The sequence below is a fragment of the Hipposideros armiger genome, unplaced genomic scaffold, assembly GCF_001890085.2.
Source record: "Hipposideros armiger isolate ML-2016 unplaced genomic scaffold, ASM189008v1 scaffold_294, whole genome shotgun sequence".
NCBI lineage: Eukaryota > Metazoa > Chordata > Mammalia > Chiroptera > Hipposideridae > Hipposideros > Hipposideros armiger.
In genome coordinates this window covers 732,362-756,683 of record NW_017731644.1, presented here as the reverse complement: position 1 = coordinate 756,683, position 24,322 = coordinate 732,362, and the positions used below count along the sequence as shown (strand labels likewise).

The 24,322-nt window shown below is 40.1% G+C and overlaps 1 protein-coding gene and 1 pseudogene across 3 annotated transcripts in view; both read left to right on the top strand.

Moving 5' to 3' along the window:
- ADAMTSL1 (ADAMTS like 1) overlaps nt 1-24,322 on the top strand; it is a 909,537-nt gene that overhangs the window by 561,365 nt on the left and 323,850 nt on the right. For all 3 annotated transcript variants that reach the window (XM_019659072.1, XM_019659074.1, XM_019659073.1), the window contains one exon: nt 2,701-2,746. In XM_019659072.1, coding sequence (XP_019514617.1) covers nt 2,701-2,746 — 46 coding nt within the window. The remainder of the gene's footprint in view (nt 1-2,700; nt 2,747-24,322) is intronic.
- Nucleotides 4,618-18,625, top strand: LOC109391474 (keratin, type II cytoskeletal 8 pseudogene; annotated as a pseudogene).

Below are 24,322 nucleotides of genomic sequence, written 5' to 3'. Positions count from 1 at the left end.
TTGTTTTAAAACCTTCCTCGGGATTCCCTTTGCCAGTTGCGAAGTTCAAATTTAGAAGGTGTTTATCTCATCTCCTACAATTTCCCATGTAAACCCAAAACTCTAACAAAACAAAACTGATTGAAAATTGCACATATACCATATTTTTTATACCTCTGTGTCTCTGCCTACAGTTTCTTCTCCACTTAGCCTCAAGCCCCTTTCAATATCTATTATATTTTGCACCTATTATGCACTTAATTTATCAAATGTCTATACAGTGCTATGCTTTAGGCACTGTTGGAATTGCTTCATACATATTAACTCAGTTAACCCCCATAATAGCCCCATAAGATAAGTAATAGTACCCCATTTTACAGATGAAAAAACTGACACATGAAAACTGAGGAATAAAGACAGGATTCCAGAAAGAGGAATCTGGTTTCCAAATGGGTACACTTAACCATTACACTATGTCACACATGCACTTGGAATTTCAAAATTGAAAAACATATCGCATTCTGCCAACACTGATGTCTAAATGGCGTGCTACCAAAGACCTCTGGGTTGCATAATTTGTTACCTTGTAAATGTGCCATCAACTGGAGCTTAGCTCTCATCTTTTTAGACTCAGAAACTTGATATTTTTCAGCAATCACACCAAAAACAGATCCTTGTCTTGGAGGTAGACTCACAATGACTTGGCCCATGAGATTAATGTTTTCAAACAACAATGCCAGTTCTAAAAATAGACTGTCTGTCACATGGACCAGAATACCCATGTCAGCCTGACTAGCTCACTCTGCCTCTTAGCAGTCACGAAAAGACAGATCACTCTTGGCAAGTCATCTGGTCAACATGGCATCATAACAATGGGTATTGCTGGGATGGGCAGAACATGCACTGGCATCGGCCAGGTTAGCACGAGGCATCTACATCGTGACAGCAACAGCCTTGTCCATGGGACCTGGAGGACCTGAAGTTTCTTGGCCTGGGACATTGCTGGGTTGGGCACTGGCAACCATGTATCCGTCATTCTCCTCGTTTCTATGATTCTAATGCCTCACTAGTCCTTTGTTCCCTTTGCCACATTTTATTGTTAATGCATATTCTTTTTGATAACATTCTCAAGACCTAACACAAATACTATCTAGCATTTCTTACACTGAATTATAATTATATGAGTGATTTTCTCACTAGCGAAAACCAAGTCACATTCATTCTTCTTTGTATTTCCAGAAGTAAACACATTGCCCAGCACATAATAGAAGCTCAGTGGGCGTTAGTTGAACAAACAAGTGAATTACAGAGCAGTAAAGCATCATGGTTATGAGTGAGAGCTCTGAAGCCAGATGGCCTGGTTTCAAATCTCAGCTCTATTACTTAATAGTTGTGTGATTTGGGGAAGTTTCTTACCTAAGCTTCAGTTTTCTCATTTGTAAAATGGATATAATGATAGTACCCTGTATCCCAGGGTTCTTGAGAAGATAAATAAACACATATAACAAACTTAGAAATCTACCTGGAACTCCGTAACTATTAGTTATTAGTGTAATCATCTCTCAGAATTTATTATATTTTTACTTTTTAAAAAAGTGTGACTTATTTTGAAAAGACCATAGTACTGCTGGTCTTGTTTTAAGTGTCATCACTGAATGTTTCATCAAAAATTGATTGTTTTTGTTCACAAGAGTTTAGTAAAATGGAAACTCCCATGTATTGCTGGTGGGAGTATGTAATGGTACAACCTTTATGGAATGAGTGCAATTTGGGAATTTTATCAAAAGCTTATAAAAGTTCATTCCCTTTAGTCCAGTAATTCTCCCTCTAGAAATTTATCTATCCTGAAGGCATAGTCAGAAATTTGGATGAAGCATATGCACAGATGTGGTTCATTGCTCTCTAATTTATCAAACCTCAACTTGGAAATTACTTAAATGACGAGTAATGGAAGAATGATTATACAAATTATATCATTTGATGGAATATTATGTAGCTCTCAAAATGATGTCTTTAAAGTTATTTAATAGTGTGGGAAAATACCTCCAAAACATGTAAGTGGGAAAAAACAAGCTACAAAATGGTACAAGTGATGCGATTTCCTCCACACTAGAAAGAAATCAATAAATCAAAATAATAGAGATTATCTTAGGTGAGGCAACTATGAGGGATTTTTTTTTCCTTTTAGGTAACCTTTCCCAAAGCCTGTACAATAAGTATGTATTTTAGAAATAAAAGTAATTCTTTAAGAATAATGACTTTTTATATCTTTAGATGTGTAATTTTATAAGGCATGTTGGATATTAAGTCTAATTTTTTATCATATTCAAGATCTAAGTTTTTTCATGAAATATTTCTTCAGTTTTATACCAGAAATAAGTAAGAAGACAGGATTTATTTAATATTAATATTTTTCAGAAAACTTGGCATTAATATTTGGTTAAATAAGAACTAACTACAAGTATTTATTTTGACAACTTTTGAAGGAAAATGAATGCTTAGTTTCAACCCTCATAGAGAAATCAATTTACATGTACAATTTCTTTAGATCTGCTCAATTTAATATTTGATAGTAACTCCTTTAAGAACATACTCAAAAGAATAAGAGAGACTCATATATAAGCATATTAAGAGAGAATTCTTTTTTATAAGAAAATAGTTCAAATATTGAGCCTTGCATAGGTAATAATGAGGTGTTTTTCTTTTCTTTTTGTTACCTAGGAGCTGTGAGGGAAGAAATATTCGATATAGAACATGCAGTAATGTGGTAAGTACTGAGATTCTGTGATTGTGAGAATGTATTTTTTTTCAGCAATGAATAATGCTAAGTAGTTTTATGTATCCTGAGCAGAAATCAATGAATGAGCATTTCACTAAGAATTTATCTCACTATACAGATTATGCAGCATTGAAAAATAAGTATTTTTAATGTTCTTCAATATCAACTTTTACAAATTTGGCCAGATTGAAACTAACTTGACTATCTCAAAACAAGGACGGTCTGTATTTCCTCTCTGTTTTCTGACTTTTTATATCTAGGCCTCTTGAGAACAAGTAGGAGGAATGATAAAAGGGAAACCACTTGGGGTCTTATGAAATAAGTGTTAGTTAACCAAACTCAGATTTCACAAATTCATTCATTCATTTATCATCTACAATTCAGTGCCAACTATGTGTGAGGCACTACACTAGTACAGGATAAATAACAGGTGGTCTCTGTCTTAAAACATCTCTGCTATAGTAAGAAATGTAAAGAGAAAAGACAGATGTACAAATCGCCACATTCTAGGTCAAAATATGACAAATGCTGTAAGAAAGGGATGGAGTTCTTAGTGGATTAAAAACAGAGAAATCTGAAGGGTCTTCGAGGAAAAGGTGATTTGAGGCAGGGGTAAGAGGGCTGGGAGGGCTGTGATAACCCAGATTGGGGGAGGGGCTGACAGCTAGTCCAAGTGGAGGAGATATAATGGGCAACTGTGGAAGTGGAAACATTTAAGATGTGTTCTGAACACTGATTTCTGTAGGATTGTGCTTTAGCAGTGTGGAAGAGAAGAATTGAAAGCTATTTTGAGGTTACGCCATGAACAGATTTGAATGTTGCGTTTCCAAATTTACATTTGTTCAGTGAATAATGAGGGGTCACTAGAGGTTTTGAGCGAGAGTATGATATTATAGAGTTTCACTTCAAGAAGTTTAATTCAGTAGTGATACGAGGGATGTACTGGTACAGGAAGTAAATGGGGAGCAAGAAATAATAGGAGTTTGTTTAACCAGGAGGGAATAGATACAAGAGAGATCAAAATTAAGGTCACTCAGCAAGACTTAAGCAATTAAAATCAGAATCATGAGTTAAAGTGAGAATAAAGAACACAGGCTTGTGCGTATTTAGAGCTCCTGTTCTTGCTGATCCTGCTGTTCGAGATCTTTCTTCAAGTATATTCATGATATACTTGAGGGCATTTTCCTCATTCCAGTCTCAGCTGAATTGCCACCTCCTCAGTGAGGTTTCCTTGACCCTTTTATCTAATGTGGTTGTCCCACTGCCCAAACGCTTCCTTCACAAATAGTCTATCAGTCACATTTTACTTTCCTTAGAGCACTTACCTCTACCAAAATTTATCTTATTTAATTACTTGTTTGTTTTCTGTTTTCCCACTCCAGAATGTAAATTCCATGAGAATAGGAGCCTCATTCAGCTTGTCCACTCCTGTATCCCCAAAGCTGAGTACTGTTGACTTACATATAGTAAGTTAACATACCGTAGATTTTTGCCAAACACTACATGAGTACCCAGGCTTCTGGAAGAATGACAAATGTCATTATCAAAAATAAGAAAGTTGGGAGGAGGCTTGGGAGAAGAAAATAATAAATTTGATTTAGGGACACCATTGAGTTGGATGTGCAGGCCAATCTTGTAGGTAGTGTATTCAACTAGGCAGTGGGGGTTTGATCTGAGGATAAAAATCGGAGCTTAAGTCCTGGAAACACAAAGTAAAAAATATAGAATTCGAAGATTTGGGGGCAGTTTGTTCAATAGAGCGCATGGAATGATGAGAGAAGGGAACCTCAGAACTTTAGTGAATTGTCTGTATTCAGATAGAAAGAGAACATAGTGCCAGGTAAGCTCTCAAAGTCACCATGAGACAAGTAGAAGGAGAAATTAGAATTCCTGAAGAATTCAGTAGGATAAATGTTACAAAGAGGTTAAAATATGAAAAAAGGCCAATGGGGAGTGATTTCTATAGTGAATTAGGAATGAAATCAAGATCACAAGAGGCAAAGAAATATATTCATGAGGAAATGGAGTTGATAGGTATAAGCTATTCTTTTAACGTGTTAACAGAGACATCTCATTATTTGTGTAGTCACAGGAGGGTGGGTGGGTTCTTTGTTTACAATGAGAGACAGTTGAGAGATGAGTTGATCTAGAGAGTGACCGTATGTGGAGGTGAGGGTAGGTATACTTGATGCCACAGGCCCCAAAGGAGATAGTGGGTGACAGTAAGAACAGGAATCTTGAAAAAGAAACAGGACATATACTTCCTTATTAGAAAACAGTCACAAATTAAGAAATAAGGGATGAGGGTATAGAAAGATTTCTGAAGAAGAGAAAAGTTGAGACTGCTCATGAAGAACAGCCTCAAACTACTCTGTAGAGGTTTCTAAGTCATCTGTTGAAAGTGAAGGGAAGTGAGTCAGACTTGGGAAAGTGAGTGTAAAGGCCTCGAATAGCCACTGAGGAAACTGAGTGGAAGCAAGCAAAGCAAAATAAAAGGATCATTGGCAGTAAAGAGGGCTCAGCTGAAGTTAGAGAGCCTGATCTGACAGAGATCATGGTCAACAAGGTGTTAGGACTCAGCCAGCCAGCTCCTGCACTGAAGCCATAATAGAGAATATGGACGTAGGAAGTGAAACTGGACATTGGAAGGGACCCATGAGCAGAATATAGATGAGATGAGAGAGACTAAACTGAATGAAATGTATATTTTTAAATGCCTAACCAGGGAGAGCATAAGGAACTAGAAAGCGTGATTATTGGAAATAAGAGTAATTTTTCAATGGAAAATTTTGCCTAGTTCATTTCTCTATTTCCATTCAGGACAGTAGGTGCCAGGTAACACAGTATCATTGCCTTCTCTACCACACACACACACACACACACACACACACACACACACACCTCTTCCCTGATCTATGGACTGATTAAAAGAAAGCACTGTAAGGGTTTTTTTTTAATTTTTAAAAAATAGCATTAACTGAATGTGTTTTAGAAATACTATGAAAAAAATTTTTGGTGGAAATATACTTAGCTCATTGGTTTTCTTTACTATCCCTTTTATTGTAGTGATATCTCATACATCAGTTTAAAAAAAACAACACCATGATGTTATTAAAGAATCTCCTTACCTTCTACTCCTTTGCTTTCTAGCTTTTAGAATAGTGGAAAGGGTCCCAACCCGCCTAAGTAGATGAATGCCTGAAGCATCGTGAGCAGATGTCTACCTACCCTTTCCTTAAAGCCCTTCAGAAACAGCCCATAATTCCCTTGCTATCATTATGAGCATTTTCATGGCTATATGAAGGCTATGACTCTGACCTAATGTGACTTAAAACCCTTAGCATTACTTGAGCCAACTCTTTATAGCTTGTAGAATCAAACTGACACTGAGTTTTTTTATGAGAACCAAGAGTCTTCAAATAATTTGAAGCCTTTTTTTCTTTCTTTCTGGCTTTTGGCCATGACAGCAGCAACAGTGCCAAAAAAACAAATTAAAAATCTTGTAAGAAAGGATCTTTTCATAATCACATTCCACTTTTTCAAACTAAGAAGTTCAGAAAAAATTCAGTTAAATATTCCCCTTTTAGATACTTCTTTCAGAGAAATTTGAGAGTTTCTTTTTAGCTAAGCTTCTGGGGTCACTCCTTAATCCCTGGACAGCTTCCTAGGGCTCCTCTGAACCACTTTCATTACAGAGACTCACACTTTTTTAATTCTTCATAGAGCTGCCACATACGATATTTCTTAGGGTTCTTGTTCCCCAAGACCAAGGAGGAGAAAACACCTCCTCAGTTTCCCAAATTTCCTGGCTTCCCCTGAAATTAGTTCATATACTTTTGAAGTTTTACTGTTAATTACTCTACAGACAGTGTATCAATATGAGAAAGTTAACGTTTCCATAATGTTTGCATAGTTCTTATAGCAGGGTACCTTCTTATACTATTTCTAGCTGGTCCACGTAGGTCATTTTCATTCTGAAGGACATAGTTCACCCAACCTTTCCCATTTTACAGTCCCCGCTATTTTCCTAGGAAAATTGTAAGGCTCTCTGTCTCTGGAAGGAAAGACTAAGAATACTGTTGGGAGAAACAGTAGGTGTGAACCAGCAAACCAATTAAGTGAGTCATTTAGGTCTCAGAGATCTTCCCTGGAGCCCATCAAAAAATTCTCCTTGGGTTACACCTTCATGTGTATTCAAATTGAATCTCTAATCTCAACCCCTTGTTGTTTTTTTTTAATTTTCAATTACAGTTGACATACAATATTATATTAGCTTCAAGTTTACAAGAGAGTGATTAGACATTTCTATAACTTATGAAGTGATCACCCCAATAAACCCAGTACCCATGTGACACCATACATAGTTATTACATTAATATGGACTATATTCCCTATGCTATACTTTATATCCCATGACTATTTTGTAACTACTGCTTAGTACTTCTTAATCCCATCCCCTTTTTCACCCACCCACCCAACCCCCTCCCATCTGGCAGCCATCAAAATATTCTCTGTATATATGAGTCAGTTCCTCTTGTGTTTACTTGTTTATTTTGTCTTTAGATTCCACATATAAGTGAAGTCATATGGCATTTGTCTTTCTCTGTCTGACTTACTGCACTCAGCATAGTACCCTCTAGGTCCATCCATGTTGTTGCAGATGACAAGACTTCATTCCTTTTTATGGCTGAATGATATTCCATTGTATATATGTACCACCTTTTCTTTATTCATCCATTGATGGACACCCAGGTTGCCTTCATATCTTGGCTATTGTAAATAATGCTTCACTGAACATATGGATGCACATGTCCCTTTGAAGTAGTGTTTTGGGATTCTTCAGATAAATACCCAAAACGGGGATTACTGGGTCCTTCTTTATCTGTTATAGCCTTTGTTTCAAAGTCTATTTTGTCTAGTATAGGTATTGCTAACCAGCCTTTTTTTAAATTTCTATTTTCATGACATATCTTTTCCTATCTTTTTACTTCAGTCTGTGTTTCTTTCAATCTGAAATGAGCCTTGAAAGCAGCTTATGTAAGGGTTTTGTTTTCTTATCCATTCAGCTACCGTATGTCTTTTGATTGGAGCATTTAATCCATTTACATTAAAAGTAATTGATAAATATACAGTTACTGCCATTTTATTATTCATGTTTTTGATATTTTTTCTTCTTCTTAGTGAAGTCACTCTAACATTTCTTGTAATACTGGTTTGGTATTGGGAAGCTCTTTATCTGTCCTTCAATTCTAAATGATAGCTTTGCTGGGTGAGTAATCTTGGTTGTAGGTCCTTGTTTTCATTACTTTGAATATTTCATGGCAGTCCCTTCTGGCATGCAAAGTTGTTTTTTTTTGTTGTTGTTTTTTTTTGCTCTTTTGCATTTTTTAAATTAAAGTTTATTGGGGTGACAATGGTTAGTAAAGTTACATAGGTTTCAAGTGTACAATTCTGTAATACATCACCTATATATCACATTATATGTTCACCACCCAGTCAGTTCTCCTTCCATCACCATATATTTAATCTTGGTTAACCTCATCTACCAACCCCCCACCTCCTTACCCTCTGGTAAGCACTAAACAATTGTCTATGGCCTGCAAAGTTTATGTTGAGAAATTAGCTGATAACCTATGGGAGCTTCCTTATAGGTACTAACTCCTTTTCTCTTGCTGCTTTTAAGGTTCTCTTTTTGTTTTTAACCTTTGGCATTTTAATTATGATGTGTCTTGGTGTGGGCCTTTTGGGGTTCATCTTGTTTGGGACTCTTTGTGCTTCCTGGACTTGTATGTCTATTTCCTTGGCCAGGTTAGGGAAGTTTTCAGTCATTATTTCTTCAAGTAGATTTTCAATTCCTTGCTCTCCCTCTTCCCCTTCTAGCATCCCAATGATGCAAATGTTGGTATGCTTGATGTTGTCCCAGAGGTCCCTTAAATTATCCTCATTTTGGGGTGGTTCTTTTTTCTTTGTGCTGTTCTGATTGGATGTTTTGTGCTACCTTATCTTCTAAATCAGTGATTTGATCCTCTGCTTCATCCAATCTGGTGTTGTTTTTTTCTAGTTATTTTTTATTTCAGTTGCATTTTCATTTCTGATTGGTTATTTTTTATGTTTTCTATCTGCATTTTTATGTTTTCTATCTGCTGAAGTGCTTCCTGAGATCACTGAGCATCCTTATAACCAGTGCTTTGAACTCCGTGTCTGACAAATTGGTTGTCTCCATTTTGTTTAGTTCTTTTTCTGGAACTTTGTTCTGCCCTTTTATTTGGGACACGTTTTTTTGTCTCCCCATTTTTGCTGCCTCTCTGTTTCTATGTGTTAGGTAGGGCTGCTATGTCTCCTGGTTTTAATAGAGTAGCCTTACATAATAAGTGTACTGTGGGGCCCTTTGGTTCACTCACCATGGTCACCTGAGTTGGCTGCTCCATGTGTGTTTCTTCTGTGTGTTGTGTGTGCCCTTCTGTAGTAATACAGCCTTAGTTGCTTTTTGCATGTCAATGGGAAGGACTGACCTTCAGTTAGTTGTGAGGACTGGCAGTGAGTACAGTGGAGAAGCTGTTGTGCAGGGGCTGACCCTATGGAGCAGGATTCTCTTTAGCAGGACTCTGGTGCCTGCCCAGTTTGCCTTTGGGTGTTTCATCCTTGGAGGCATCTGGATGGTGCTCTGGCTCAGTCTGAAGCTAGCCACCTATTGTGGGGGCACAGGGCCTTCTGGGAGGAGCCTCACCATAGGCCAAGTTCATCCGTAGATTGTGCCCTGCCTGGGGCCACTTGGCATGAGCCACAAAGCAATCTGCAGATGGCAGCCACCCACACTGGGCTTGGAGATGCCTTGAGAAGCCAAGCTGCAAATGGAGGCTGGCTGACACTAGTGCTGAGCTTAGAGCTGCTTAGCAAGTGGTACAGGGCACATCGAGGCCAGATGCTACTTGTTTGGATTTTGTGAACCTTTGAGAGAGTTTAGGAAAGTCTGCAGCATGAGCTAAGATGGGCTGTTTGTATGGAAAAGGCACTGGAAGTGGCTTGAGTGGGTCCACAAGTTTGGTAGGGCAGGGATTCAAGGAATCCCCAGGGTGGGGTGAACAGTGTTAGCCAGGTTGATGGAGACTCAGATATGGCAGCCTCTGCATCTGCATGCCCGGAGGGTTGGGAGCTCAACAAAGAAATAACGAATTCTTCCAGCACTTCTCTCTGAAAGAAAGTGTCCTTCCAGCCTTTGTCCTACAACCAGGCAATTCAGTTCTTCCCATTACGTCCCTGACACCTTACGAGCTGCCGCCTCAGTGCTGGAGCTCAGAGCTACAGTCCATAAGTGAGGAGTTCTGTGAACAGGCCATTTAAGAGTAATGCCTGGAACTCTGGCTGCCCTCCACTCACTCAACCACAACCTCCACTGGTTTTCACAGCCATAAGTTTTGGAGACTTCTGTTTCCAGTGCTAGAACCCTGGGCTGGGGAGCCTGGTGTGGAGCTGGGACCCCTCACTCCTCCAGGAGCATTTCTGCTATTGAGATATTCTTCCTGATTTTTAACCTCCACATGCAGGTGTGGGACCAGTCCATTCTGCATCTCTGGCCCTTATACCAGTCTTGAGGTGACTTCTTCTGTATGTCCTTAGTTGTAGGACTTCTGTTCAGCTAGACTTCAGGTGATTCTCGATGGTTGCTCTGTAGTTTAGTTGTAAATTTGATGTGGTAGTGAGAGGAGGCAAGCACAGCGTTTACCTACTTTGCCATCTTGACCGGAAATAAGAACCCCTTGATTTTAAGTAGGCATTTTGAATTAGCATCCAAAGTGTTTAGACTATTACTGTTACTCAGAAACTGTATTTTGTTTTGTTTTGTTTTGTCACTATCCTTAATCTTCATAAGATTTGAGATTCATGTCACAGTGACTACAATTCGCAACATAATAGGCTAAGGTGCTTGCAAAAGCTGATGGTGCTTTTCAGTTTCTTACTAAGATTTTATTGCTCCACTGCAATGCTTAAAAAAACCCAAAAACTATAAGATTACAGTTGGGAAGCCACGTTTCCATATCTCTTCCAGAACTCCTGGAGGTGAGTAGACAAGGGATTTCTGTCTTCTAAGAACTGGTTGATACAACTAAAAATGTTTTTAGCACCTGAAAACAAAACATCATCCATTAACTCCAAAAATAATTGAGCACAAGAATTGTTCTCGGTGCTGGGAAACATTGGTGAAGAAGACCAAGACCTCGTTCTCCTGAAGCTTTCATTCTAGTGGAGGAAACCAGATTACAAAATCACATAAACAAATTATCTAAAAGAAAAAAAATATCAGGTAATGATCAGTGCTCTGCAGAGAATTAGGTGATTGGCGGCAATTTCAAAGATTGAATGGTCAGGGAAATCCACATGCAGAATGATATTTGAATGACAGGAAAGAACTAGCTCTGTGAATATCAGAGGAAGAGCAATCCAGATGGAAGCAACAGCTAGTGCAAAGGCTCTGAACTGTGAAGAAATTTAGTGTATTTAAATAAAAATAAAGCCCAGTATATCTGGAAGATAGTTACAAGGGAAGGAGTATTGGAAGATAAGAAAAAATGTACCTAATGTGGACAGGAGTTAGATCATGAAGGACATTCTGGAGTGTTACATTTTAAATATAAAGGTAAACTACTGGAGAACTTTAAGTAGGGGAGAAGAGTGTTGGACTTATGATTACAAAAGATAGGTTTGATTGCAGGGCCAGAGAGAACACAATGATCCTGGGCAAGTTCATAATTTGGGGGGGCCTCAGTTTCTGCACCCAAACAATGAGAGGGTTGAACTGAATGATCTCAAAGGTCCCTTCCAGCTCTAAAATTCTTTAATTCTTCAAAAGTATTATGTCTAGGCTATCCTGGATTTGGGTCTGAATGCAGACCAATGAAAATATCTATGATAGTTTAGTGACTGGCAATACTTAGTGAAAAGATTTACAACCAACAATAGAGTAAGAGTGAAAAGAGCCAATGTGGACAGTAGAAGCAAAGTTCCGTCCTTGAACAGACCTCAACCATCCATCTTAACCAGTAATCCTCATCATTGAGGTTGTAAAGGTGCATGGCCTTCATAGAGGCCTTCACATGGTTATTAATGGTTGATACAAGATAAATTCCCATTTGACCCATTTGTCCATTTTTCTTTTAGGGTTTTTGTACAGCATAAAATCAGGGCACATTTATGTTTTATGTCAAGAGTCAAAGAGTAACACATGGAAGGAATGAACGTTCTGCTACAGACCTTCTTTCGTCAGAATTTGAAAAAAGAAACTGCTGGGACAACATTCAGACCAGTGTAATATCCTTGGAATCTAGACAGATGCTGTAGTAAATAATAACAACTGCAGGAGGCAGTCAGTGGGCCAGCATGCGGGGCCGTTTTTCCAACCAATAGGCACAACTAAGATAGGAAGGAGGTGAACTTGCCCATAATCAAGTCCTTATCCTGGTAGCTGAAAATATGACATTGTGGTACTTGTCAGGGCCATTCATTTGCCCACTTATTCATTTGCTTGTTTCATCTCAGTATTTAACCAAAGTTTATTGAACACTCCATCCTTGCTTCACTTTAGGGATGTTAGGAGCTTTGGCTATAAATAAAAAAGGGAGGGTACTTGTCCTCAGGGAAATCAGAGTCTAGTAGAAAAGACAAATACACAATACATAATTGATTAAAATGTTGTAAAACACTCTCAGTATGAACGTAAGCACAAAGTACTAAGAGGTCACAGAAGGTCCATGTCTGGTTTTCTTACCTCTGTACCCAGTGCCTAACATGAAGTTTCTAATACTGTGCTTCTGAAACTTTGTACCAAGGAAAACAGCAAACTCCCAGGGCTTCTGTGGGATGTTTTAAATATTCAAGGAAAACATAACAACACTTACATCTGTTGCACACTTTGTGAACTCCTAGATCATGATGTATTTCTCTCCATGATATCTTTATGAATTTGGGTTTGCTTTGCTAAAAAGCAAATATCGTGAGAGCATCAATGAGGGACGGCAAGGGAGGGTGACATTGTCCAATCTGATTTCAGACTTTAAGAAGTTGTTCAGTGCCCAACAGGTTCACACATACCATTAGTAAGTACATGTGGCTATTTAGGAATTTTTTTAAATGTTATTTTTCTTTCAAGTTACATATGTATAATATTTTTTTTTCCAAATTGCTGCGAAGTTGTTAGGGCACAAATACCTATTAAGTTATTTGGACCTAACTACTTGATGAATGGAACTGTTAGACCTGGGGGGTGCCATAGGAAAAATTACCAAGACATTAAAGGGGCTGTGAACAGATGAAGTTTGGTAACCTCTATCACATGGTAAACATTCAACACATATGATGAATGAACGTGTGACATCCTAAATATGGTGACATTGGATCTAAGCCTCTCAAGATGATAGAGGTTTTTTATAGGCTACAGTGAGAGAGAGTGTTATGAAAAAGTGCAATTTATTCAACAATTTCTACTGTAACCTACTATGTACCAGACACTTTTTCTAAGCACTGGGAAATTGTGACAGAAAAAAAGAAGGTACTGTTCTCATGAAACTTATATTCTAGTGGTAGAAGGCAAATAAAGAAAAGTATGACACTTTCAGGGAGTGAAAGATTATGAAGGATCTAAAACAGGGTAATGGGATAGAGAGTGACACGGTGAGGTTGCTCTATATGGGGTGGTCAGGAAATTCTCTGTGATGTTGGTTCCAGTTAGCATGTGTGAAAGGTGAGGCATGAAGTGGCATGGCTTATTTGGGGCCTTAATGGGTCATTTTATGAGGTGTGGTATAAGGTACATTATGGGCAAAGAGGTATTTATTTGTTTTGACGCGTGTGTACTTAACCCCAAATGTTATTTTGTAAGGGGAATTCTTAGCTTCTCACTAAGGGTGATGGGCATTGTTTAGAAACACAGAAGGCTGACAGAAAGTAGGGAGCTCTCCCTGCCCCCTTCTGTGCATTTCTCTTCTTGCAGACCCACAACCAGTCAATCTCAGATGAAATGTATAAATGGCAGTAGAAGGATTACTTAACTTCAAGTAGGAAGTCTCTTAAGTGGGAAAGAAATTCTGAGGGAAAGATGTTAGTTTCTTTTTAACAGATGTTCAAAAACCTCTAGCTACTAAAGGGGGCTTTCTGAGGGCACCCTGGACATCCTGGGTGGTTCTCCCCAAGGCTCACTCAACTCTCCATCAGTGGATTAAAGAAATGGGCTTCCTGCCAGATCTATCCATGCTCCCTTCCTATTTACCCATCTAGCTGAAAAAGTATGAATTTTCCTTATAGTACTTTAATTTTCACTGAAAAAGAGAGTGCTCTCATTTTAAAGCCTGGTAAGACATGTCTTTCCCAAGTGACTTTATTAGGATTTCATTTACACGTTGATATATATTTGCTCATGTAACAAAATTGGGCCAAGGCTCTCCTATCCTTTAGATTCCACATGCTTTTTCATGTTGGCAGTCTCTGAGAGGTCATCAAAACATATGTATGAGAGGTCCAGTTAGCATGTGTAAAGGGCGATATAAAGGACACTTTTCATTTTCAATTCTGGACACTGAGGACTGAAAGCAGCATTGTATAGCAGAACAAACATAGGCTATTCTGAGTCCTGGGGCTGCTCCTTAGTAATTACATGCTTTTAAACAATATTCATTAACCTCTTCCAATCTCAGCTTTCTTACCTCTATAAACACCCTTCTTATACATGTACAAAGACTGTTTGTTAAATCAATGTTATTTAAAAATTGGAAACAAATGGAGGGGGGCTGGTTAAATAAATAAAGGTATGTCCATACCATGGAACACTATACAATCATTGAAAAGAATAAGGGATAGAAGGTCCAAGATGGCAGATAGGTAAATGCTATGCCTGCTGCCTCCCAGGATCACATCAAAATTACAGCTAAATCACAGAATAATCAACCTCAAGAATCATCTAAAGACTAGCTGAATAGAGCGCCTATAACTAAGGATATAAAGAAGAGGCCACATCAAAACTGGTAGGATGAACAGAGACTCAAAATAGGCTGACCCCAAGCCCACAGATAGTGGTTGAAAACTGGAAGGAACACCTCAGTGACAGAGGTCCCTCTGGGAGAGAGGGGTCCCAGCCCCACACCGGGCTCTGGCCTAGGGATACTGTTCTGAGAAGAGGAGTCCTCACATCTGGCAGTGAAAATCAGTGAGGACTCTGCTCATCTGGGTGAGAAGGAAGGCAGCTGGAAACCCAGACATCCTCTTAAAGGGCCTGCACACAGGCTCACTTGCTTGCACTCACCTGGGCTCTGGTGGAGGGGCAGCAACTCGAGAAACACCAGAGACATGCGGGGAAATTCTGAGCTGTGTGCTTCCAGGACAAGGGCTGGAGGGACAGCCACCATTGTCCCTGTGTGGAGCCTGCCTTAGGTGTAGCCTACAGGAGGGCACCATCTTTTCTGTTGAACCCTCCTGCAAAGGACCAAATCTGAGACTGCATTGGTCTGCTAAAATCCACACGTGTGCATCACCTTGGTGATGCCCTGGATCCCACACTACCCAGCTAGTTCTGCATAGCTGGGGTCACTCTTGGCTCCTGGGTGACAAGCCCTGCCCCACAAGCTGCAGAAGCCTATTTTACAACAGCAGATAGCCTGCGGCAGCCTGGGGAACTTTCAGCGGCAAACAGTTTTCCACAACTTGTACTGTAGCCTCTCTTGGGCAGCTCTCAGAAATGTGCAGGCCTGAGGTAAGTGGTGGCTGGCTGTGGTGTTCTCAGGGCATTTTGCAAAGTGGTCATATGCCTGCACTGGCACAAGAACGGAATCTGCATTAACTTTGTATAAACTACCAGCCACATCTCGCAATTACCTGGGACCCTGCCCCACCCAGCTAGTGCATCGCAGGGGACACTCTCAACATCAGGTCATCCAGCCTGGCCTGTGTACCTAAGGAGGCTTTTTCAACAGCTGAACCTTGTGGGCAGACAACAGGTAGCAACAGGCCTATGGGGGCCTTGGGTCTTTTTCTAAGCTGCCCCAGGCCCAATATTTGTGGCAGCAGGTCGTGGTTCATAGAAACACCACACTCACATGCCTCCAAGTCTAGCACAGGCAGCAACCAACCACATATAGCTTGTGGCTCCTACCAATTAGCCTCAGTCTGGTCACAGGCAAAGCTGAAATTGGCCTGCATTAAAGCCCCTCCCAAGAGACACCAGAAACAACACAACCAGAGGCCAACATCAGACCACACCAGAGAACTACCCAGTTTGCTCCACCCAGTCAGCTCCACAAGCAGCACAGTCAAAGGGTGGTCTCAACAGGCACAAGAACCCACTGGGGTGAATCCCCCTCTGAGATGTCAGCCCACACACAGCAGATCATATACTATGGGCATAACTAGTCCTTACAGCCAATCAGCCTGGGAGTCGGTCCCACACACTGACATGCCAAAAACAATCAAGGCTCAACTACAACAGAAGAATACGCACAACACATACAAGGGGCACTCCTGAAAACAGGTGATCAGGGAGACTGCACCACTGGACTATACAGAAAACATACTACATAAGGCCACCCAGCAAAGGCTGAGAGATATAGGAGATCTACCTAATACACAGAAACAAACTCAAAGAGGTATTCAGAATGAGGAAACAAAGAAACATGTCCCAAATAAAAGAACAGAAGAAAACTCCAGAAACAGAAATCAATGAAATGGAGGCAACCAACCAACCAGACAGACTTTAAAACACTGGTTATAAGAATGCTTAAGGTACTTAGTGAGAACTTCAACAAAGAGGTAGTAAGCATAAAGAAGGACATAGAAACTGTAAAAGAGAACCAGTCAGAAATAATGAATATAATAACTGAAATGAAGAATATACTAGCAGACTAAATGGAGCAGAGGATCAAATCAGCAATTTAGAAGACATGGTAGAAGAAAATATCTGATCAGAACAACAAAGAGGAAAACTACAAAGAAAACAAAGATAGTTTAAGGGACCTTTGGGACAATATCATGCATAACAACATTTACATCATAGGAGTACAAGGAGAAGAGAGGGAGCAAAGGATTGAGAACCTACTTGAAAAAATGACTGAAAACTTCCCTAACCTGGTGAAGGAAATAAACCAGCCCAGGAAGTACACAGAGTCCCCCACAAAATGAAACCAAACAGGCCCACACCAAGACACATTATAATTAAAGTGGCAAAGGTTAAAGACAGAGTCATACAAGTAGCAAGAGAAAGTCAACTAATTACTTACAAGGGAGCTCCCATAAGACTACTTTTCAACAGAAATTTTTCAGGGCAGAAGAGAATAGCAGGAAATATTCAAAGTGATGAAAAGTGAGGACCTACAATCAATATTACTCTACCCAGCAAGGCTATCATTTAAATTTGAAAGAGAGATAAAGAGCTTCACAGAGAAGAAAAAGCTAAACAAAAACTCATTATGACCAAGCCAGTATTATAAGAAGTGCCCTCTGGCTCCCAAGCCTTCAGTAGCTGCTCATACTCAAAAGCTACTAGCTCCCGCATGAGTTCCTCATCCTTTTTCTAGGTGGGCAGCAGCTACCGGGCTGGCCTGGGCGTCAACATGAATCTGGCCAGGGGTCATGGTGGGGCTGTGAGTATGGGGGCCATTACCAAAGCCTGTTGAGTCCCCTGAGGCTGGACCCCAACATCCAGGCCATATACAACCAGGAAAAGGAGTGGATCAAGACTTTTAATAACAAGTTTGCCTCCTTCATCAACAAGGGGTAGAGCCTGAAGCAGCAGAACAAGATTCTGGAGACCAAGTGGAATCTCCTGGAACAGCAGAAGATGACTCACAGAAACACAGACAACATGTTCGAGAGCTACATCAACAACCTTTGGCGGCAGCTGGACACGTTGGCCCAGGAGAAGCTGAGGCTGGAGTTGGAGTTTGGCAACATGCAGGGGATGGTGGAAGACTCGAAGAATAAGTATGAGGAGAAAATCAACAAGTACACTGAGATGGAGAATGAATTTGTCCTCGTCAAGAAAGAGGTAGATGAAGCTTACATGAACAAGATAGAGCTGGAGTCCCGCCTGGAAGTGCTGACTAAGGAGATCAACTTCTGTAGGCAGCTGTATGCAGAGGAGATCCGTGAGCTGCAGGCCCAGATCTCCAACACGTCTGTGGTGCTGTCCATGGACAACAGCCGCTCCCTGGACCTGGACGGCATCATCACTGAGGTCAAGGCCCAGTATAAGGAGATTGCCAACCACAGCAGGGCTGAGGCTGAGACCATGTACTAGATCAAGTACAAAGAGCTACAGACATTAACTTGGAAGCACGGGGATGACCTGGGTCGCAGGGAGATGGAGATTTCTGAGATGAACAGGAACATCAGCCGACTCCAGGCAGAGATTAACAGCCAGAGGGCTTCCCTGGAGGCCGCCATCTCTGATGCTGAGCAGGATTGGGAGCTGGCCCTCAAGGATACTCAGGCGAAGGTCACCAAGTTGGAGGCTGTTCTGAGAACCACCAAGCAGGACGTGGCCTGGCAGCTGCATGAGTACCAGGAGCTCATGAACACAAAGTTGGCCCTGGATGTGGAGATTGCCACATACAGGAAGCTGCTGGAGGGCGAGGACAGCTGGCTGGAGTCTGGGATGCAAAACACGAGTACCCATACCAAGACCCCCAGCAGCTATTCAGGCGGGCTAAGCCCAGCCTATAGGAACATGACAGACCCTGGCCTAATTTTCAGTCCAACTTCAGCTATGGGGGGAGCTCTGGCCCCTTCAGCCACACCAGCACCAGCTCTTCCAAGACCATGATTGTGAAGAAGATTAATAATTGAGATGGGAAGCTGGTGTCTGAGTCATCTGATGTCCTGCCCAAGTAAAAGGCTAGGCTACTGGGGCCCCTCTTGGCCTCTGACCCTGTGGGAAAGGAGCTGAGCAAGGCAGCATTGGGCATAGGAGACACCCATCGTCAGCCCACCCTCGGGGGAGGAGTCTACTGCCCAGGGGACCACCTCTTACCCATGCCCCCAACTAAAAGCCAAGTCAAGTGTTTTTTTCTGAAATAAAGTCTCCACTGGCTCTGACAACCCTAAAAAAAAAAAAAAACGATATGGGAACAACCGAAATGCCCATCAGTAGACAATTGGATAAAGAAATTGTGGTACATTTATACAATGGAGCATTACTCGGCCATAAAAAAGAATGAAATCTTTCCACTTGCAACAACATGGATGTTCCTAAAGAATATTATGTTAAGTGAAATAAGTCAGACTGAGAAATAAAAATACCATATGATCTCATTTATATGTGGAATCTAAAGAGATCTATATGTATAATCTGTAAAGTTCTTCCATGACATATTAAGTATGAAAAAGAAAGCAAGTTGTGGAGTAATAATATCTTTAATATGACCTCAGTTTTTTAAAAATCCCTACACTGAAGTATGTCTGGCTGTGTGGCATATCACAAGTCTTGAAGGACCCCCATCAAACTTATCACAGTGATTATGTATGTATGAAATGTAGAGAGAGAGATTTTGAATGATGTAAGAGAGATTTTCTTTTTCTCTATACTTCTGAAGTGTTTTAGATATTGTACAGTGAATATATATTTTATTACTGGTATAAATGAAAAATTGCCCCCCAAAAATGAGGTTGGGATAAAATACTTGAAAATGCATTGAATAATGTTTATTGTTAAAATTGAAAAAAAAAACACAAAAAAAAACCTCTTAGGTTTTTTTCTGAGGAATACCTGGAAAAATACAGAAAAAGCACTCTGTCTGATGCCTGACTCAGTAACGCTGGTTGTACCCTCCCTCGGTCCCTTTCACCTTCCCCCTTTCTGTGGCAAAGTACTCTTTCACTATTTTTAAAAAGTGAAAATTACAATAGCTCACTTTAAATTTTTGAAGGTCAGCCTTCCTGTGTGGCATCTTGGGGAACTTCTGCTGGTTATTTTGCCAAATAACAGGTTACAGGTATTCTGGAAAAAGAAAATTAGATCTCGTTTCTGGTAGAACTGCAAGCTTATAATGCCCCTTCCTTTGGATGAACTATAAAAAAACAGACTTTCTATACGATGCCCAGTCCTTAGGCTGAACAGTTAGGCCTCTGGAAGCTATAAAGCTTGACTGTACTTTGGCCAGACAAATTCTTGGTTAGAACTGCTGTATATTCTCAGAAATACATCCCCGGGGACCAATCAATATCCCCCATAACGAGTCTAACTTACCACAAAGCTAGAACGAATGTAGAACGGCGACTTAACTACTTCTAGTGCTTCGTGGTTTGTGTGAGTGTGTTTTTTCCCTTTAAGCTTTGAGAAGAATTGCTGCTCTGAAACAAAAGGATGCTCTTTACGGAACAGCTTTTCAAAAACATCCCAATTTCCTTGACTTGGGCCACAGTTCTATCTGTGTTGAAATGATATAACAAAGGGTCATAATTTTTAGGAAGAAATGAGAAATAACTTTGTTTCTCTGAGGACAGAGTTTCTCACCACCTATGAGAGGACTAAGCTAACTAAACTTTGACCGTCTTGCAAATGCATTAATCTCTAAATGCAAGTGCACAGCATACCATGTGGATAACTGGAGGTTAATTTTGGTTCAAAATACATTATTTCTCTTTCAACAGTTAAACACTGAGTATGCAGAATAATGGTTGAAAATATTTGCAGCAATTACTCTGGGAAAAAAACCCTCATATTTTATGACTAACTGTTTTATCATTTGTGGCATAAAGAAATAAACATTTTTTTAATGATTCACAGATTCCTCCACTCACTGGATCTGGTGGATATAGACCTCTGTGCAGTGCTTGCTGCCAGGCAGCTAGCCAAGTTTTTTTTTTTTTTTTTGGGGGGGGGGTTTCCTCCCCAGTGGTTTGGGCCCTTCTGCTTTTCTTCTCCCCTAGGCCTTCTTCAGACTGTTGCACACATTTCTTCTCCGTTTTAATGCTTTTTCTGACATGTCTTTATTGGACCCCTCCTAAGTTGCTCGACTTTTCCTTTCGCCTTAATGTGTTCTCAATTTCGTATCCTGTCCCTCAACTTTTCTCGCTGAGAGTGGTCTGATATGAACATGACTCCGTGGAGAGAACACAGGCTTGGGAGTCCGGCTGCTTGCTCACTTTGTGGTTGGGCAAGCTCTCTCACTTCTCGTGGCCTCAGTTTCTCAATCACGATGAGGGAATAAGAATCACACTCACTTGACAGAGTCCCTTTACGAGAATCAGGGCCGTAATGGAAACACAAGGGAGACATTTCATACATTTTAATTCCTTCTTCCACCTTACTTTGGCAAAGATAAGTAAGGGATAGTCTTCCAGAAGAGCTAAATTCCCCAGCTAAGGACAATTTCACCCTTATCTGTTACTCAAGGTAATATTAAGGACTCCAAATTGTTGAGGAAGTTATAAAAGGAAATCTATTGGTATGACTGACTTCTGCTCATTGGCATCCTTCTAGTATATTTAAAAGGCCATAGGGATGTTTTCGCCCCTAAGTTGATCATAGTTTTTTTCTAAGCCAGCATCATCCCTTGGAGATGGTGAAAGGGAATGTTGGCAATACTTGTAAATGGCCTTTGAGTGATAGGAGCTGGCCTTCCAGAACTGCAGAGTCACATGTTCTATCTCACACATGTGATGCTGACTGATGAGAAATCACATTGTGTCACATAGCCACTGTGTTCTTTTCTTGTGGACTGATAGCTAATGTAACACAACTGCTTTCCTAAGCCTGTGAGTATGAACAGGAATGCCTACTTGGTCAACCCAGAATTGGTTTCCTTCTATATTGTCATAATTGCTATATTGAAGCTCTGAAGAAAAAGTTCAGACCTCTAGCAGGTGTGTGTCTTGTTATTAATAACATGTACTCTCTTGAGAGATTTTTTTTGAAGGAAAAAAATCCTTCATCAATTCAACAAATGAAGAGGATTAAGGGAGAGTCTATTGTTTTCTAGGGTGTTTGGAACTTATTAGATTGAGAAAAGCTGAGATATGCCCCATCTCCCAGCTAACTCCATGACCTGGCAAACAGCTTTGACCTGTATGTGCCACAGTCTTCCTTAGAGAAAATGACTAGAACACTGACCATACACTTTAAAGGGATCCTGGCAAAGTCATAGACTTATAGAATATTAGAATTAGAAAGGAACTAGAATATTAGAATTAGAAAGGGGCTTGTATATTTTGGGTATCTGCCATGTGCCAGGCATGGTGCTAATGACTTTTCAGCCCCTAATTCATTTAATTCTTACAACCACCTTGAAAAGTGAGTATTATCCTGATTTTACAGATAGGAAATTTCTACACTTAAAGAGATGAAATACTTTATCTAGATCACACAGCTAAGGAGTGGTGCTGCTAGGTTTATGTAACACCTGTGCTCATTTCTCCATAACACAAGAGAGTTTGTAGATGATCTAAACTAACTCACTTAGCAAATGACAAAACTGAGATACAAAAAGTTTAAGGCTCAAGCATATTTACAACATACGCTTGTTTTTAAAGAAGACAGATATTCAAATAAGCTTACTGTAGCAATTATAATTCTTCAAGGCTAAAAGTACATGAACTGCTGAGAGTTTTAATTGTGCAAATAGAATACCACAGAAAAGGCAAATCCAAGAATCCTTGCTGAAAACATCCCAAATTCTCTCCCCTTTGAGCTTCTCCGCCTATTACCAGTAAATTTATTGAGTCAATAGTCCTCAAAAGCTACTTTCCCGAGTCCTAGTTTCTGAATTGCCTAAAATGTATGCTGGCCCCTGGTGACCCAGATAGAAGCTTGAAACAGGGATCTGACAGTGACTTTGAAAGAAATTACTACTGCAGTTCTTCCCTTGGCAGGTTGCCTCTTGGAATGAAAACCAAACAAGCTGCCATTCCTAGGTTGTTAACGTGCAAATACTTGTCTATGCTCAGTCTCGTTTCCATGAGACTAGAAATGATACGCAGCATCAAATCTTCCAATTAACACCAAGATGTGTTGAAATTTAATCAAGCCACATAAATTCTTATGCTTCCCCCTAAGAGCGGTCACTCCCAGCATGTCGAACTGATTCCTGTGAGCTCAAGCCATTATTTAATTAGTTAACTCACTTCTGTACTATATTTTACTTCTAGGAATCTTGTCCTTTATGTGTTTTTCTTTGCATTTTAAACATTCTCTTCCTTTTAAGAGTAAGTTGTAAAATTTAAAGAGGTTATCTTTGAGGTTTGGCTATATTTTTCTTTATAATTTTACCATGAGCAGAAGAAGCTACTCATGGCTCTTAGAGTACATTTAGTTTGGGTTTCAAATTTAGTTTAGAGTTTTGAGTGAAATGTGATCATCACAGAAGGAAGGATAAAGAGGTGTTATTTAGGTTTCTTTTCCTTTGAATCTTGATTGAGCAAATATACTTCAAAACTCATTCAACATCAGTATTACGTAATGTACCATCATATTTTTCCTAAGCAATACATCCATAACAAAACTCCTCCCTTTAACTGTTGTTAAAAACAGCAGTTTTTTAAATGATGTATCACTATATTTCATAAAGTATAATTTATAACTTTTTTTTTAATTGGGGAATTGAGGGAGGGGAACAGTGTTGGGGAATTGGGGAGGGGGACCAGCCAAGTTGATGTTCTTCAGTCTTAGTTGTAGAGGCCGCCAGTCGCCATCTGGCTGCCTGACAGCAGCTCGTGGCCTCCAAGCTCAAGGTGCTGTGTTACAATCTTAGTTGCAGGTTGGTGTAGCCACCATCCCATGTGGGAGTCGAACCAGCAGTCTTGTTAAGAGCGCATGCTCTATCCACTGAGCCATCCAGGCGGCAGCTCAGCTCAAGGTGCCGAGTTCAGTCTTAGTTGCGGGCAGGTGTAGCCCACCATTGAACAGGCAGTCTTGTTGGGAGCACGTGCTCTCACCAGCTGAGCCATCCTGCCACCTGTTGGCAGCTCAGCGTCAGCTCAGCTCAGGTGCAGCCTCACTGGCCCATGTGGGAATCAAACCGGCAGCCCTGTTGCTCAGAGCTCACGCTCTTAAGCTAACTCTTAACCAACTGAGCCACTTGGCCAGCATTAATTTATAACTTTTTAAATTATTTTTCTTCCTTGAAAATGTTGTTGGGAATTATTTCCTTTGAATTGGCAACCATATATATATATATATATATATATATATATATATATATATATATATATTCATGGGATGTAAAATATAGCATAGGAAACATAATCAATGGTATAGTAACAGCTATATATGATATCAAAGGGGTAGTAGATTGGGGGGCATTATCACTTTGTGAGGGGTGTAAATGTCTAATCATTATGTTGTTTTGTACACCTGAAACTAATAAAAAACACTATTAAAAATTCTTATAGATATTAAAAGTAATTTAGGCCTCTCGATCCTTAAAGGACTGTAGTTTGAAGAACAGTTTTCCAGCAATTTTCTGTGGAGCCACTTTGACGTCACTGCTGGGTGATGAAGGCTAAGCAGCCAGGTTTCTAGGCCCACCAGCCCTTTTTCATCCAGAACAGCTCTGCTGTTTACCTGCTTTATTGCTTAGCATCCACGTAGAG